The following is an 18,663-nucleotide window of genomic DNA, read 5'->3' on the forward strand; positions in this document are numbered from 1 at the left end:
CTTGTTTCCGTTAGGTGTGATAACCTATTAAGCGGCCCTGGTATTGCCGAGGTCTTGAGTCCCCTTCTTCTGGAAAGTGGGATCGCCATTGCTAGGAGCCTGTTGACGCTAGCGTGCGGCGAAGCGGAGGTACTGCTGACAAACTTCACCGATGAACGTCGACAAGTCGCCAAGGATACGGCGGTTGCCGTCTTCGAAGACATCGACAACGCAATGCACTGCTTCGTTCTTCAGAGTAAAGCGTCAGCCGTGGTGCCAAATAAGCTCGAAATCGACGTTAACCGCAACCTCCCGCCGACAGAGCAACGCCAGCTTTCTGAGCTCTTAAACAGTTTCCGGGACTGCTTTTTGTCGACGTCGATGGGCACAGCAGAGGACGACGAAGGAACGCGTTAGCTAGCGGCTCGTGTGCTCGGTTCTTGGTCGCCATATTGCTAGCCACCAACCGGTGCTCTCTGTGTGTTTCCTCTGGCAAGTTAGGCACCTCTCCTAATAAATGCTTTGCCCCTGCGTCTTCCCCAAGACAACTTCTCTGCGCCCCTGTTTGACAGGACGCAGCATTTGGTGGAGCGTGCTGGGTACACCCCATACTGGCCCCAGCTATGCATGCCATCGGCGTGGACCCAGCCGTCAACGTTGAGGGAGCCGCGCCGGGCAGCCCCAGCCCTGCCGTGACCACAGCTCGACCATGACCTCCGCCCGTACCCCAGCCCGTGAGACGCCGACGAAGACCTGCAGAGAACAGCCGTGATGAGACAAGCCGCAAATGTCGTATCCCCAGCCCTTCCGTCCAACGTGGCTCCTACAACCACTGATGCTGTCACCCATGAAGACATCGCTGCTGCGGGTCCATCATCCCCAAGAACATCATCGGCATCCGTGGTGGCAAGCGATTATTCCGTGTACATTCTCATCGCATTCCTCATCTGCATCAAAAGTCCATCCTGCCGCGGCTTCGACCGGGACGGTCTCCCTTGACCGGAGGGTCATGTCACGGAACTCACATAAAGGCGGACAATGCCCCACCGGGTCATGACCCAATTAGGACTACGACGATAACGACGACAACGAAGTTGCTGGCGCGGGCTCTGGCTTGGACGCCATATAATAAGCTGTAAATAGATCCTTCATCACCATTCGCCACGGCTCGCCTCATCACTTCTGCCGCCACGTAACAATACACTTTATATAAGATGAGCTCTTATTATTATGTGGGGGAGATTAGTGCCATCAAGGCAAGCCCTTCTCATATGTAGGGTACCTATTACGCTGAGTATTTCGTCTAGAGTCGTGGTAAACAGAGAGAACGCATGAGGTAGGCGATCTAAGACCACTTCCTTTAATGGAGGTACGGTGGACTCGGCGTTAAAGAAGAACTTGGCAAACTCATCGGCGATGTCATTTTGGTCACTATAAATAACATTATTTTGAACAACTGAAGTTAATTTACCCAGATGTCGGTTTTTATTAAAAAGAATGAATGATTTACAATTCTTCTGGTAATATAAAGAGGGGTCAGCAGCAGTGCATTCGTGCCGAGTAAAGCGACTTCACTGAAACGAGAGGCGGGGGATGAGAGATGCGCGCCTTCGCTGAAAGAAAGGTGGTAAGTCACACCCTTTGCAATTGTAGAGGTTTTTTGTTTCTTTGTGCCTGCGTGCGTGTGTGTGTGTGTGTGTGTGTGCAAGTGCGTGTTTTTGTGTGCGTGCGCGTGTGGTTGTTCGTGTGTATATGCGTGTGCGTGTGCGTACGCGTGAAAACCCAAGAAAAACCTCACCCGTGGTCGGCATCGAACCTGGGTTCCTCGAGTTCAATAGCGGACGCCCGTCCGAATGCACCAACCCGGCACGGTCGGACCGGTTTAAATGTGGAAAAGGGTTATGGACCTACAAAGTTAGATAGCCATTGAATGCCAGTATTGGTATAGCACTGCAGGGCAAAACCGGTTTTTCTGGTTTGTTTGGTGTTGGACATCATTTTGGAAAGTTTCGTATTATCCCAACATTTTAGTTTCGAGAGAGGGGTAGTTGATTTTTTTCCAGTGGTGTCGGTTCCTAACACTAAACGTCAAAGCAGAACGGTACGCCTGGCGTACTATGCTCCGGTTTATAGTTAGTTGGTTATTCTTGAATTTGAGGTTCGCTACTGACCAATTTACGTGATTTTTGTTGTACATCGTACAGAGGGTAGCATTGGACCATGAAGGCTACCGCAAAATATCACAGCATCATGTTGGGCTTAACGTCAGACCCCCACCCCTACCAGTGTTGGTGCCTGCCGCTGCTGTGGGTCATCCGTTGCTTAAACGGGTTATAAACGAAAAATTGGCAGCACATCTCGCTTTGCTGTAAATTGGGTCGAAACACAATATTTTACGGCGTTCCTGCCACATTACTGCCTCATCTCTCTCCCTAGCCCACATCTCATGCTTTTCCACTTCTGTCGTGGTCTTTACATAATAAACGAAATACACTTTTGCTCAAGTCAATTAATTTTACCCGTTTGCACTGGTAGCGCTATGTCCTGGGACCGGTTGTAACGGCTTCTCTAAGATTCAAGCTACGAGCTCCAGGCTTGAGTGCTGGCTCTTTTTGCATATTGCGATGAAAACATCGTTTCTAACGCGTTTTTGTGTTTTCTGTTGCAAAAAATACGCCTCTCTACTTTTAATAAAAGAACCGTAGCAGTGCCACTTGTGTATTGATGTTTTTTCACATTCCTAATGTTCTCGTTTTGCTGAAAAATGTCGACAGGTATTAAGTGCTGTAGCAGATTAAATAGCTTCGAAATGTTTTGCATGTTTACACGCTTCGTTCAATGAATACTTTGAACTCATGGCTGTCTGGCCGAATCGATTAGAAGACAGACAAATAGACCAAACGTTCCGCGCTTAAGCTGCCAAAGAAACAGTAGTTTTTTTAAAAACAAGGTTTTCCCAAAAGAGTACTCGCGAAAGGGGCTGTATGAACGAACCTTGAAAAAACATGCGGGCTTATACGCACTCAGGTGATTTGGGTTTAATTGTTCTATCATCTGAAATATTGATGCACGGCAGCAGCACTTAAACCTTGGTAGAAGAGAGCGACCTATTTACAATAAATACAAGCGGCCATGACAATGCCACGCAGGCTGCCCCCCAACCACTCCCTCGTTGTCGTTAGTGGTGCTTCTGACACTATGGTGCCCACATACGTCCCTTGAAAATATGCTTGAAAGCGAAGCTATTCATGTCTAACTGATTCTTCCGTAAGCGCTAAAACCACACTGCAAAAAAGCCAACTGTCTCTTACCATGATTTTAGTCGTGGGAGGGCCTAGAGAAAGCAAACGCTTCCCGTAATCTCAATCGAACCTGGGATACTCGCTTTATGATGCCGACATCGGTCCTATTGCGCGATTAGGACATTAGGACACGAGCGAACCTGTTTGGACTTGGGGAGGGGTGCATGGACGTGAACATTCGACAGCAAAATTATGCACCCCTAATTCTAACGACGATGACGGCTGAACGTGGACCTTTTGGCTAAGGCATTGCGCTGCTGAGCACGAGGTCGCGGGCTCGATTCCCGGCCGCAGCGGCCGCTTTTCTGATGGAGGCGAAAAGCAAAAACGCCCGTGTGTACGAGATTTCGGCGCACGATAAATATGCCCAGGTGGTCAAAATTAATCCGCAGCCCTCCACTACGGCGTGCCTCATCTCCTGCGTTGCGTCGGCGCGTTAAACCCCACAATCAATCAATCAAATCAATCAATGAACGTGGACCTTTCTTCGTGCGAAATCATATCGCGAAGGGTCAAAGCCGAAGCCGCTGTGATCACAAGTGCAAGCTACGTGCGAGTCAAATTCACAATTTACTGAGCCAAAGTCCAAAGAATACGCGAAATAAAGTCCAAACTTAGACGACAACCAAGACATTCCTCTCGAGAAAGCATAGCGTCCAACCATCGTCATCGTTTAACGGAGGAGCAGCAGTAGTAGCACCTGTGGCGGTACGTAATCGCCACCACTGCCGCGCGTCTAACGTCTGCCCCTTCTGGGCGTGCGCGCCGCGCCGGGGCCTCTGAAGATTGAGCGTGGGTGCATGTGCAGATAGGAACACTCTCGCCATCCGAGGCGATAATTGGGTGCGGGCTCCGAAAGGAGACCAGTTGTTGAATGTTCTCTGTAGTGGAAGTCTTGCTTCGCCACATCTGGTGATCCGGACATCACATATTTCGCACTGCCATGGGCGACCAGGAGAGAGAGAGAGAGGTAAACTTTATTGAGAATGTCCGGCGGAGGTAGCGGGGAGGACCACGCAGGGTCGCTCGCCACCCGACGTAGTTAAGGCGTCTTCGGGCTGTTGCCTCCCCGACTCCCGCTAGGCCGGCCCGCTGTCGACCTGTGGGGTTTATACCCCCGAAGCCCTCGCCGCTTTTCAGCAACAAGATCAACAACGTCAGCGGCAACTGCAAGCCCAGCAACAGGTAATTCAGGACCAAGAGCGGCAACTGCCGAAACAGCAGCCGCGCATTCAAAAAGAGCGGCACTCGCCCGACGAATGTTCACCGCCCGGCTCGCGCCACGCCCCCGAAGGCCCCGCTCAAGCGGTCAGCTCCACGGTCAGCGCCAACGCGAACAGTGCTACTACCGCGGCCGCCACCAACCCGGATGTCTGTAGAATCACCGTCAAGCTTCCGCGCGTTTTGAGCAGACTCGCCTGAAGTGTGGTTCTCGCAAGTCGAGGCTCAATTTTACCTGGCACGTATCACTCAAGACCGGACGCGCTACGATTACGTTGTCGCCCATCTGGACCCTCGCTACGCGACCTAGCTCCGCAACATACTCATAAGTCCTCCAACTGAAGACCGTTACTTGCAGCGAAAGACGGAACTCATCCGTCGGATTTCCCTTTCCGAAGACCAGAAAGTGCACCAACTGCTTTAGTCTGAAGAGCCCGATGACCGCAAGCCATCGCAGTTCCTGCGTCATATGTGGGCCCTCGCGGGCAACACGCGGGTCGACGACTCCGTCCTCCGAACCCTGTTTCTTCAGCGCTTACCTTCACTCGTACAGGCCATTCTCCAGGTTCAGTCGACTATACCGCTGGACCAACATGCCGAGATCGGGCGCCGCGTCGTTAAAGTCTCTCTGTCATGACTGCCACCCACCGGCCACGCAGTCGGCGCTCAACAGCACATCACCGAGCTCGTGCGCCGTATCGATGACATGAACCGTCAGCTCCACGCGATTCGAATGTACCTGGACCAAGGCCCGAAGTCGCGTCCCTGCAACCGTTCACAAAGCCACGACCGAAACACCGACTCGTCGCATAGTAATGACAACGGCCGCTGCTACTACCATCGTCGCTTCGGCGACAGGGCCCGAAAATATCAACCGCCGTGTTCCGCCGAACGTCAGAAAAACACGAGCGGCCGCCCGTAGACACGGCCGCGAGCTGCCACCCCGGAGGCCGTCGTATTTTTGTCACCGACCAAGTCACCAAGCGGCGGTTCCTGATCGACAATGGTTCCGACATCTGCTCCGATCCAAGGGCCTTGCTGCACGACAAACGTCCTTGTACGTCATTCGAGCTCATGCAGCGGATCACTCGTGCATTAAGACCTGCGGCTCTCTCCGCCTGAACATTCAGCCCAAAAACCTGCGGCGTGATTTTGCATATATCGTCGCCGACGTAGCCGAGCCAATCATTGGGTCTGACTTTTTGGCGTACTACAATCTGCTGCCGGACTGTCGACACGACCGCCTCATCGACGACAAAACAGGTCTCTCCTCGCCGGGCCAGCGTACGAACACCCCACAGCCCAGCATTAAGGTGCTCGCCGTTGAAAATCAACCGCCAGAACATGCCCTCCTCGCGGAATTTCCCAACCTAACTCGGCGTAGCGGGCTCCCTCGAGAAGTGCGGCACACAACTGTTCACCACATTAGTACCACTCCCGGCCCTCTGGGTCCTGCCGCGCCCGTCGCCTAGCCCCGTACCGCCTGGGCATCGCTCAAGCTTAGTTCGAAGCGATGCTTCACGAAGGAATCGCCCGCCGCTCGGAGGGACCTTACGCATCGCCACTTCATATGGTGCCAAAAAAAGGGCAACGGCTGGCAACCTTGTGTAGATTACCACGCTCTCAACGCTCGCACCATCCCAACAGGTACCCCATTTGTCACATACAGGACTTCACCCACCGCCTACACGTCTGCACCATCTTGTCAGTTTTGGACCTGGTAAAGGCCTATACGCAAATTCCTGTCCACCCGGACGACATCCCGAAGACCGCAATCATTACGCCCTTTGGCTTGTTCGAATTTCCTTTTATGAGTTTTGCCTCCGCAACGCGGGACAAACCTTTCAACGCTTCATCGACGACGTCATCCGTGGCCTGGATTTCTGGTTCGCCTATCTCCACGACAGACTGGTCTTCTCTCGCAACGAAGAGGACCACCGCCAGCACCTTCACCAGCTTTTCCAGCGTCTAGACGACCACGGGTCAACGTTGTGGGGACCAGGTTCTTACGGCGGCCCAGCTCGATCCTCGAGATTCGGCCGCAAGTCTAGCTCCGCTGAACACCGCCACGATCGCCAACTTGGCGCATCGGCAGCGAACGGCGACCGCGAAGAGAGAGGTACCACCCCTCTCGCTTCCGCGGCCGGCCGAGAGGGATAGGAAAGATGGCGGAGCTCCGCAGATCCCACATCGCTCCCCCCTTTGACCAAAGCCGCTCGACCACGAGGGCTCCGGCGAACGGTGACCTCACCGTTCAGCGCCTGGAGAATTCGTTCAGCAGCTTCATCAGGTCTCGGGTCGGCCCCTGGTCCTCCATGCATTGCTCAATGGGGGTCGCTGCCGCCGGATCCGCCGCCCGCGGCTCGAGAACGGAGGCAAGGCCTCCCTCCGAAGGCCCCATGAACACAGCCGCCTCGGCTGCAGGAGCCGCGTGGGCAGGGCTGTCTGCCCCCGGAAGCGCCTCCGCCCACAGCGCCGACCCGGCGGAAAAGCTGCTCCCTACAGGGCCCCGGAGCTGGACCGGGGGTGCCGCCGATGCCACGTTGACGAGCCGGCTGACCTCCGCCGCCGCCGAAGCCAAAATGGCGGCATCGAAGGCCGGATCGGCCTGCATTTGGGCCTGGACGGCCCCGAGGTCGACGCGGCCCGCCGCCTTGGAGCTCGACGATGCCTGCCCCTTGGCTTTTGTGGCGGCACGGTGCCGCGCGGATCCCTCCTGGTAATCCTTGGCCACGACCAGCAGCCCGCAGGTCCTGCAGTAGTTGGCGCCGGGCTCCGCGGCCGCAACGCCGTCCGGGAACCGGGCGGGCTGCTCACTGTTCGTGCGCCCGCGGAAGATCCAGGGCACTCGCTCGGGCGCCAGGTCCTTTTCTATCACCAACTGGGGGTGGCTCCACGCTGCCGCAGAGAAATAGCAGCGCGGCGGCGCGTTCCCCTCCTGGGACGTCCACGTGGCCACGTTTCGGCCCTTCTTCGTACGGGACGGTGTCTCCGCCGGTGGGGGCGCCGTGGCCGCCGGTCGCTACGAGCGGTGCCGCCGCTCCTTGCGCCTTCGGCTTGGCCCCTGCTCGCCTGGCGACGTGGACGGAGTCGCCGGCCGTGGGGTGAGGTGCGGGCCGTCCGCAGGATGTTGCGGACGCGGCCGGCAGTGATGGAGCTGGCCAAGGCGCGGGACTCGCGGGTGCTGCTTGCAGGGGGGGGGGCATCTTTCGATCGTCACTCGTCGGCGCGGGGCTGCGGAGTGACCGGATCGGGAGAGTCGTGCCCGGTCGAGCAACCGGTTGGCTCGTCCGGGAAGCCGTCACCTCTGCCGGGACCACGGGAACCTTCTCCTGCCGGCTGGCGCCCTCTGGAGTCACCCCGCTCAACCCATTGCCGGACCTCACGGCGTAGCCTGCGCGTTTCGTTGGCGCGCCTCGAGGAGTTTCCTCTGGCAACCCTTCCTGTGTGCAACTTTGCACGCTGGATGGCGTTCACCCGGTCAGCGATCTCGCCGGTTGCGGGTGTTGTAGCGGTGCGTCGGGAACCTTCCTTCCGCACCTCCGTCGAGCTCGCAACCTCGCGAGTCCGAAGTGGGAGCGTCGGCAGTTTCTCCTCTTAGAAAATACTGCTTCAGCTCGCAGACGTGAATGGGGCAGCTTATTCGACCAGACCTCGGGTCTTTCAGCTTGTAATTCAGCCGCGAGATCTTCTCGGCGACTACGAACGGTCCTACCCACTTGGGTGCGAGACCGGCCGCGAATCCTGCGCTCGCATCGCTCAGCGCGCGGTTACGTTTCAGGACAGTGTCGCCCACTTGGTACGCCACGTCTCGATGAGCTCGGTCGTAGGCCGCCTTTTGGTCGACCCTGGCCTTACCGTGGCTGCGGTTCGCCTCCTTGATGGCTTCTGCCAAACGCTCGCGTAAGCGCTGCGCGTAAGCCGCATCTGCTGCTTTCGCGGGGACTGCGGTCGACCTCCTGGCCAGAACCGTGTCCGTCGGTGTGTTCAGCTCCCTGCCGAACATAAGGAATGCGGGCGTGAAGCCCGTGCACCGATGAGAGCTTGTGCGCAGAGCGAAGGAGATCGAACTCAAGTGCTTATCCCAGTCTTGTTGCCGCCGGGCATATGCCCCAAGCAGTGGCTTTATGTCTCCATTTCGGCGCTCCTTCAAGTTAGACTGGGGGTGATAGCACGATGTTGTTTGCTGCCTGACACTCATTGCCGCGCACGCTTCACGAAACAACCTTGATGTGAAATACGTGGCGTTGTCGGTAATCAGCCGCTCCGGAAATCCATAGTGACAAAACACCTCAGACAGCCTTTGCAGGACCTCCTGTGCTGTCGCTCTGCGCAGCGGATAGAGTTCAGCGATCCCACTGAAGTGGCATGTCACCACGAGTACAAACTTGTACCCTCTCTTGCTGCGCGGCAGCGGGCCCATCAGATCGCACGCCAGGACCTCCCATGGCTTTGTGCTCACGATAGGCTGAAGCAAGCCTGGCGCCTTACCGCTTTGCGGTTTGCGCTCTTGGCAGACGTGGCATGTGCGTACGTACCTACATACTTGTGCCTTCATGCCGGGCCAGGTAGCGTACCGACAAAGCTTCTGCCATGTCTTTGGCGCGCTACCGTGGCTGTCTGCGTCCTGGTAGTGCTGCAATGCAGCACACCTGAGCTATATCGGGATAACGGCCTTAAAACAGTCACTTGAGTGATTTTTTCCGGACTCGTATTTCAGCAGAGCTCCGTCGGCGTCAAGCAGGTAACTTTCCAGCTCACTCGCAGCAATACCAGCTGCATTAGACCCCGCGCCAGCCGCAATACGAGCAGCTTGCCGGCGCCCGTCATTCACCGGTGTTCGATTTGCCTGAGGGTCCGTCTCTTCATTAATACTGGCGATCACCTCCCGACAAAACACGTCCTCCTGCTGAGCCTCGACTAGCTCTTCCCGACTGAACGCAACCTCGAGCGGAACTCCTCCCCAGACGAGATGCACGTGCGCTGAGCGTTCGAAACTCTGCTCCTCCCGTGTTTCGCGCTCTCCCCGCGCAGAGAAGGGTCGCTGACCTACAGCGTCCTCCTCGGCCTCTCCGGCCGGTTGGGTGTCGTCCACCGGCGCCCATGACAGCGCGTCTGCGACCACATTCGTGGCACCTTTGCGGTAGCGATTTTCGAATTCGAAGCGTTGCAACGTCAGGGCCCATCGCGCGAGCCTCCCGCTGGGCTCACGGAGGCGCGAAAGCCATGTGAGGGCCATGTGATCAGTCTCCATCGTGAATTTGACCCCCTCTACGTACATCTCGAACTTTCGAAGTGCGTAGATTATGGCCAGACACTCCTTCTCGGTGACCGAGTAGTTTCGCTCTGCCGGTGTCAGCGCCCGGCTCGCAAAAGCCACGGGTCGCAGTTGTTCTCCATCCACCTGGAGGAGCACTGCCCCTCCGCCGAGGTCACTTGCGTCTGTTTGGATCACAAATGGCCTGTTCAGATCCGGCAGTTTCAGCGATGCAGTGTCTGCAACAGCTTTCGCCAGTTGGCCTAGGCTGCTCTCCTGCTCCTCTCCCCACTCCCAAGGGGCGGATTTCCTCCACAACTTTGTCAAGGTTGCTTGCAGGCGCACGCAAGCGGGGATAAACTGGCGGTAGTAGCCGATCATCCTTAGGAAGCGCCGAACTCTGGTGACATCCACCGGGGTGGGAAACTCCAAGATCGCCCGGAGTTTCTCGGGATCGGGGGACACCCGTCCGCGTTCGATCCGATAGCCGAGCAGGCTCACTTGAGCGCTGCATATTTGCGCCTTGGCAGGATTGATGGTTATGCCAGCCGCCCTGAGTCTTCAGAAGACGTCTCTCAGGTGGCAGAGGTGCTCCTCGAAGGTGCGGGAGTAGACGACAATGTCGTCCAAATAGGCGAGGGCATGCTGCCACTTTGCCTCACCGAGCACCCGGTCGATCAGGCGTTGGAATGTGTTCGGACTTCCACACAAACCGAAAGGCATACGTACGAACTCGTACAGCCTCCGATGGCAAAAGAACGCTGTCTTGCATTCATCGCCGGGACGCATCTCGACCTGAAGGTACCCCTTGCTGGCATCCAAAATGGAGCAGTATTTTGCACCACCGAGATTCGCGACGATTTTGTCAACGCTCGGAAAGGGGTACGCATCCTTTTTCGTGACCGCATTCAGCCGCCGATACTCGACACATAAACGCCAGCTACCGTCCTTCTTTCGAACGAGCACCACTGGAAACCCCCAAGGGCTCGTCGAGCGGCGGATAATGCCTGCTTTCAGCAGTTCCTCCAGCGCCTCATCAGTTGCCTGCCTCTTGGCGGGGCTGACAGGCCGGGGATTGCATTTCCATGGTTGAACCTCGCCTGTGTCTCTGCAGTAATGCACCAAGCTTGTGCAACCTGCCTGCTCAGGGAATATCTCGCCGAAGTCACCTAACAATTACAACACGCGGTCACGCTGCGCTGCTGTCAGCTCGCTAGCACTTGCTAGGAGCGCGCCGAATTCCTCGCCCTGACCTCGGGGTGGAAGGCGCGCAGCGCAGAAGAAATCAGCCGCGGCAGCAGCAACGACCGAGCCCGGTGGTTGCTGCGCGCGCCGGCTACCGGCAGCGCCTGAAGCTTCTGCTTCCCGTGGCGCGAGAGATGTTTCGGCCGCGCGCCCATGCAGCGACTCCGCTGCGGGCGGCGGCTCAGAAAACGGTTTTAGCGGCCGAAACAGGCCCTCCCGATAGCCTCCGTTGCCGACGTCCACGACGCGATTACACTGCGCCGCTGTCAGCTCACTAGCACATGCTAGGAGCGCGCCTAACTCCTCGCTCTGATTTCGGGATGGAGGGCTGGCGGCGCAGGAGAAATCCACCGCGCCGGGAGCAGCAACATCCGAGCTCGCAGGGTGCTGCGCGCGCCGGCTATCGGCTGCGCCTCAAGCTTTTGCTTCCCTCGGCGCGCGGGACGTTTCGGCGGCAGCCTCACACAGCGACCTCGCTGCAGGCGGCGGTTCGGAGAACGGCTTTAGCGGCGTAAACGGGCCCTCCCGATAGCCTCCGTTGCCGATGTCCACGACCAGTCCAACCTTGGACATAAAGTCTCTCCCCAGAATGACTGGGACCGTCAGTCCGGGCAAGTGGACGAAACGCATTCGCCGTACACGCTGACTCCAACGCACGATGAGGCGTACGTCACCGCGTGACGTAACATCACCACACGCAAGCTGGAGCGGCAACTTCCGCGCGCGCAACCGAATAGCTTTGCGCTCGAGATGGGAAACGACCTCGTCCCCTACGAGTGAAGTGCTTGCCCCAGTGTACAGCAGTGCCTTAAAACTCCGCCCCGCAATTGCGAGGTCGAGAAAGGGCGCAGGCGCGCTGGTCGGAACTCTGACTCTGAATGCGGCGGGCGTGGTGATGTTTTCCTCTCGGGCACGTTGATCACCCGCCGGCGACTTCACCGGCGGCCCGCTGCGTTTCCCTGTCCACCTGGGCAGATTCGCATCATGTGACCAACTTGGCCACACTTGAAACAGCGAACAGAATTCCGTGCTGCTTGGTGCGCCGTTCGAGGCTGCTCGTACGCTCCGCGGCCAGCTGGCCGCATCCGGTTATCCGGGGGAGAGTTGTGAGCGGGTGCCAGCAACTGCGGCAGCGCCGATCACGTGTAGGGAAGCCCACTTGAGCGAGCGTTCACCGGCCAATCACCTGACCGGTTTGTTGTGTGCACTGCGCGCGGGCTGCCAGGACCTCCGGCCGTATCGCCTCCGCGTTGCGCAACCCATACGAGTAGGGGTCCAGCTCTCGGTCTCCGAGACCGAGCATTTCTCGCTGGCTGGGTATCAACGTAGAGCCGTCCTCGACTCGTCCGCTGCCCGTAACGCCGCGCCAAGCACAGCTTGGTTCCAGTGTTTCCACCGGAGGCGGTGGTGGCCGATACGCGCGTGCAGCCGCAATTGCTGCTTGCACACGACGAACTTCGGCCGCCAGCTCGTTGAGATCCCTGCACCTGCAGTTCCTCAAGTACAAGGCAAAGTTGGGGTGGCATTGCCTGATGACCCGATCGACCCGCTCCGAGTTCGGGGCATGTGGGTCGGCGTACTCGTAAAGCTCCTGCATCGCACGGACATGCTCGATCATCGATTCGTCCGGAGCTTGGGTGCGCATTTCCAACTCTCTACGCATCCGCGGAAGGTAGTCGACGGGCAGGAATTCTTCCCTGAACATCGTTCGGAAGTCACCCATCGTGCGTGCCGTGTGGCCTATCACTCGATACCACCGGGCGGCATGGTCGACTAGGGCTGCGGGCAGAACCCTGTGCAGCACCTCGCTCTCGCTGATGCCGGTCGCCTGCTCGTAACGGCTCAGAGCCAGCAGGAAAGCGTTCGCGCTCACTTGATCGCTATAACCGCTATACGTCGGCATCGGTAGCTGCACCCTGGGAGTGGGTGAGCGGGCCGCCTGCAGCACTTGCTGCATGGCGCTTGAGAAAGCGTTCGCGACGGACGCTGCATCCACAGTCATTCCTTCGCTTACGGGCGCCTGCGTGCTCACTTGCACGAGAGGCGCGCCGCATGGGGCTTCAGCATCTGCGCAGGCCCGGCGCATGGTGGTTAAAAGGGCGGCGTCACCTGACGTAGAGCGCTCGCGGAATTCGGAACTTTCCGAAATTCTCGTTGCCGCGCAAGCCGCAGCATCTGCGTAGGCCCGGCGCATGGGGGCTGAAAGCGAAGGCGTCACCTGACGTAGAGCGCTCGTGGAATTCGGAACTTTCCGAAATTTTCGTTGCCGCGCGAGCCGCAGCATCTGCGTAGGCCCGGCGCATGGGGGTTGAAAGCGCAGCGTCACCTGACGATAGCGCTCGCGGAATTCGGAACTTTCCGTAATTCTCGTTGGTGCGCAAGCTGCACTCGCGGTTGCGTAGGGGCCGTGCAGAAGGGGGACCCGAGCCGCTCCTGCGGCTGCGGTGGGCGCTGTTGATGCAGAGCATCGCGGGACCTCCCGGGCATGATCACAAAGGTCGGCCAACAGCATCAAATTCGCCAACTCATAATGCTGTGCCATGTTCCTCGGAGCTAGCCAACCTCGAATTCACTTGAAAACGAGTCCCACGTTCGGGCGCCAAAAATGTGGGGACCAGGTTCTTACGGCGGCCTAGTTCGATCCTCGAGATTCGGCCGCAAGGCTAGCTCCGCTGAACACCGCCACGGATCGCCAACTTGGCGTATCGGCAGCGAACAGCAAGGAACACAGGACACAGAATTCGCCCACTCCGACGTTTATTGCGATGCAATAAAGGGTACGTCGGGCGCGTCGTTCTACACCGCCAAGACCACCTTAGCCAGGGCGGGAGAGACAGGCGCGAGGGCGCACAAAGGCAGGCCAAAAAGGAGCGAGTCGTACTTACGGCCGCTCCCGACGATGGCTCGTGTGCAAAGAGGCCCTACCTCCGTCTTCCGCCTCGGACCAGGCCGTCGGAGCTTCCGGGCAAACCTGTCACGTGAGGGGGTCGGCCGTGCCCCCTCGCTCTCACGGGCATCCCCCCGGAGGTGGAAGCGCGCGACTGCGAAGAGAGAGGTACCACCCCTCTCACCTCTGTGGCGGGCTGAGGGGGATAGGAAAGATGGCGGAGCTCCGCAATTCCCACAACGTCCAGAAAAGCACACTTGGCGCCCCTGTTGTCACCTTCTTCGGCCACCACGTGTCTTCAGAAGCCACCAGTCCCTTGAGTGATCGCCTCGTAGCCCGCAAAAACTATCCTCGGCCTAACACCGCAAAGGACCTCGGCCGTTTTCTTGGAATGCTGAACTTCTACAGGCGCTTCGTGCCAAAAGCAGCCACATGCCAGGCTCCTCTTCATGATGCCTTGGCCGGTCTACGTGGCAACTAAGCCGTCACTTAGACAGTAGCTTTAACGCAAGCATTCGAAGACTTCAAAGCTGCCCTCTGCAACGCCACTTTGCTCTCTCATTCCAGGCATGATGCTCCCTTGGGACTGTTCACCGATGCGTCTAGCACCTCCATCCGGGCCTCCCTCATGCAGCGCGTGGACAAAAACTGGCGTCCCTTGGCGTTTATTTCGAAGAGTCTCCAGCCCAAAGTCTCCCTGGTCCACTGGAAGCTTTGCCGATAGAGCCACGGTCCTGGAGGATACAACATGGCCTGCCTACTACAGAGAGCTTCTCGCCATCTACGAGGCCGTTCAGCACATTCGCCACATCCTTGAGGCACAGCATTGCACTATCAATACCGACCACAAGCCCATCATTTATGCCTTCTCCCAACGCCGCGATAAACGTCAACCGGTCCAGCAGAACCAACTGTCCTTTAGCGCCAAGTTTACCACAGACATCCAACATGTCATTGTTAAGGATAATGCGGTCACCGACGCGCTCTCTCGTGTCTCCGCTGTCGAGTTGCTTTCCGTGACGACCAACGCCCGCGCTGACGCTCAGAAAACGGACGCCGAGCTCCAGCATCTCCTTGAGGGGAACTCTTCGTTTCAGCTCCAACAAGTGGCGGTCCCTATATCGACAGACACTCTCTACTGCGACATGTCCACCGGACGACCGAGGCCTTACGTGCCTTCATGGCATCGCCAAAGCTTTTTCAAAGAGTTACACAGCCTCAGCCATCAAGCAATTCGCGATATTTCACGTCTTGTGACTGATCGCTACGTTTGGCGCTCAATGCAGCGCGACTGATGCAACTAGGCACGCATCGCATCCAATGCCTACGAGCCAAAATCACCCGACACGTACCTCCGCCGACCGGAACATTCTCCCAACCCTCGTAGCGGTTTCAACACGTCCACATCGACATCATTGGCCTCCTCCCACCTGCCGGACCTTACCGCTACTGCCTCACTGCTATTGATCGTTACACTCGTTGGCCTGAAGTAATGCCCCTCGAAAGGATTACGGCAGAAGACGTCGCCTCGGCTTTTTTTTTCCAGCTGGATATCCCGCTTCGGCACCCCTCGTCCCGTCACAACCGATCAAGGGCGGCAGTTCCAATCTCAACTCTTCAGGCTCCTCGGAGTCTCCACCGGGTTGGAGCGTTTGCGGACCACCAGTTATCACCCTTGCGCCAAGGGGATGATAGAGCACCTGCACCGCTAGCTCAAGGCAGCCATCATGTGCCACCCTAACTCAACCTGGCTCGAGGCTCTCCCGGCCGTCGCTCTTGGTCTGCGTGCCTCCTTCAAACCGGATGTTCAGGCCACCCCCGCGGAGCTCGTCTACGGGGAACCGCTTCGCAGCCCCGGCGATTTTCTCTCCAATTCAACTCCCGACGTCACCAGTGCGGACCCTAGAGACTTCGTGTCCCGGCTCCCACGTACTATGCGCGACCTGCGCACGTCGCCAGAGGCACATCCTACTAAGCTGACGCCCTTCGTGTTTAAAGACTTGGCAACGTGCACACATGCCTTTCTCCACGATGACACCGTCCGCGCGCCCTTCCAAGCACCTTACTCCGGACCCTACCCAGTCATTCGTCGAGATGACAAAACCTTCATGCTACAAATCAACAGGAAGGATGTTCACGTCTCCATAGACCGAGTGAAGCCGTCAAACATTCTGTCTCAGGAGACTTTAAACCCCAGCGCGCCTCCCGTCGTCCACCCACAACAACGTCCGATGCCTCAGCCTGCGCCCTACACCGTCTGGTTTGGACGCCGGGTGCGGTTCACCAATTTCCTTCAACCCTGACGCTGGCGGCTTCTCATTGCACGGGGGGGGTGCTGTGGCGGTACGTTATTGCCACCACTGCCGCGCGTCCAAGGAGAGCCTCTTCTGCGCCTGTGCGCTGCGCCGGTGCCTCTGAACATTGAGCGCGGCTGCATGTGCAGGTAAGAACACTCTCGCCAACCGAGGCGATAATTGGGGGCGCGCTCCGAAAGAAAACCAGTTGTTGAATGTTCTGTAGTGGAAGCAATAAATTCTTGCTTCGCCACACACCTTTCATTCTGCCATTGATGCGTTCATAAAGGAAAGGGACGAAGGAGAAGGTGGTGTCTGCTACTCGTCTCCACTCTTCTTCCTCAGTTGTCAGCCAGACGTCCTTGGATTTTGCCATCGGCCTCGGCCATCCGGACAACCCGAAGATGTACTTCCACGTACATCTTCCTTTTTCCTTCCTTTTGCACTTCCTTTTTCTTTTTCTGATTTTTGCTTCTTTCTATCTCCCCTTCTTGCTTTTATTTTTCTTTTCTGGTTTTTTTTCTCAATCCTTTCATTTTTCACCTGACGTCGCATGTCAGGCTCTTTGCTGGACAAACCTCGTCAGTATCATTAAACCACTCTCTCTCTCTCTCTTCCCCGTCAGGGCTAAAAAAGCGGCCGTCCATTTCTACGCATACGTTGCAGTAAACTAGTTGTACCACGGATTTGCTGCGTCGGTTTGATGCTGTCGGGCGGGACACAACCACAACATGTTGTAATGTTCCCCTCCACCCGCGCATAGCTCACGATCTCCGGAATGTATGTTGGAGTAGGAGCGACTGCGCGCCACCGAGCTTGGAAAAATGTTCGTCAGCAACTGCGTCAAGGCTATCGATTACTTTTTGGTAAAGCTGCGTTGTTCGGTGAGACACTGTCATCTCGCTAATCTCTAATAAACATGATATCCCGCAAGACACTATGAGCTCTTTTTCCTGTCTTACCAGGTGTATTGAGGTTGTGCGGATGTCTGGCCGGTCACTCAAACCTTTGGTGGCGTCGTGGGTCCTTCAATATTTTGTAAGACTTGAATAGGCTAATGTTCATGTAATTTGAGTTTTTCTTGCTTCTTTCGATTTCGCCAAAATATACCAGGTTCGCCGCGATATGCTACCTCTCGCAAAATTTTCGCCTGCCAGTTTTGTGTCGCTAGAGAGAGAGAAGATGTTTATTAGAAAACAGAGTGTTTACCCGGCGTACACAATCGCCTTCCTCCTACTCTGTTAGGGAAGGGGGAAAAGGAAGAAATACTCAGGAGAGAGGAGGGCAGAAAAGAGATACAAGCTGAGAGAGGGACAAATGAACTTAGGAGGTAGGAAAAGGCAATTGCAAAAGTCACAGAGTGCAAAGACCTAAAGTTTTTATACCATGACATTCTTTTAGTATCATCTTCTCCAACAGTTTACCATCACAGTTCAACAAAGCTTTAGGCCGAAAAGAGAAGTAGCACGTGGGCGGCCGGCTAGGCTTTATATAGGAATATTTGCCCGAGTGTCCAACGAGAGGGCAGTTCGCCGCTCACCCAAGAGAAATTGTAGTCTTCTAGGCGACGGAGCAAGGGAATTGTGAGGCAAGTGCGTGAAAGTTGCGTGACTAACGCCATCCGAACCTGGACACCACTTCTTATTTACATCGGAGATTGCTGCTGCAGGTTCTTGTAATGTAAAAGATCGGTGAAGTGCTGGAAGAGCTGATTCGGGCCTTAAGAGCTGGACGTGTACTGAGCGTTGATGAGGAGAGGATCTGTCAATATTCTTCTGCAACCATTTCAAAGGAGAGGGCTCGTGCAGTGAGAGCGCAATGAGAGGGCGCAGCTGCTTAGGTTGCGTGCGTAACCCCTTGCAACCGGCCATATAGGCGTCAATGGTGTGGGAGTATTTAACTTTGCGGAAAAGTTCCTCCACCGTTGTTCGTGAAGTTTGTTTAGGTGTCCGATTACGTGCCTCTGAGCCCTTCGAGAACCTAGTAAATCTTCTGCATATTTTTACGGAGGTATTCTTGCTCCGCACCGCGGTGAATGGCACACATTCATTGGTACTGGGTGTGAATATTGGGTTGATTCCAGTCTTTTGTTCTTAAGCATGTGGACTTCCAAAAACAGTGAAGTATCGTTGGGATAATTTAGTCATCTTGAGTAGCTGTCGTACTGCACGTGCGTATAGTTTCCGTGAAGGAACCCCAGCCTGTCCACACGACATGTTCTTTGTAAGTCTCTGAGGGCGGCTTATAGGCGTTCCCTTGTCACCACAGCTAAGCGACGTTTGAAGCTATGTCTAAGTGCATGTGGCCCTAAATTTAATCGCTCAGAACCGCTTGCTCTCGTAGTGTAGTGGTTGCGCTCCTGCGAAGCAAACATCCTAACCTGGGTTCAAATCCCTTTGCGACTTTTTTTTTTCAAGGGTTTGTCATGTTTGAATATTACTTTTGTTATCCTGCATATAATGTATTTATGACCCTTTT

At 56.3% G+C, this 18,663-nt stretch overlaps 1 protein-coding gene across 1 annotated transcript; it reads left to right on the forward strand.

The window, feature by feature from the left end:
* The first annotated feature begins 15,618 nt into the window (after window positions 1–15,618).
* Window positions 15,619–16,194, forward strand: LOC144159879 (uncharacterized). Its single transcript, XM_077691537.1, has one exon. It carries the CDS (start codon window positions 15,619–15,621, stop codon window positions 16,192–16,194), a length of 576 nt encoding a protein of 191 aa, XP_077547663.1.
* Window positions 16,195–18,663: the final 2,469 nt, after the last annotated feature.

This window comes from Haemaphysalis longicornis, unplaced genomic scaffold, assembly GCF_048455015.1.
Source record: "Haemaphysalis longicornis isolate Haplotype H1 unplaced genomic scaffold, Haemaphysalis longicornis Haplotype H1 scaffold_10, whole genome shotgun sequence".
Taxonomy (NCBI): domain Eukaryota; kingdom Metazoa; phylum Arthropoda; class Arachnida; order Ixodida; family Ixodidae; genus Haemaphysalis; species Haemaphysalis longicornis.

Bases quoted from the DNA above. Each gene is read 5' to 3' on its own strand.
- LOC144159879 (XM_077691537.1), top strand. From the start codon at position 15,619: ATGTGCCACCCTAACTCAACCTGGCTCGAGGCTCTCCCGGCCGTCGCT.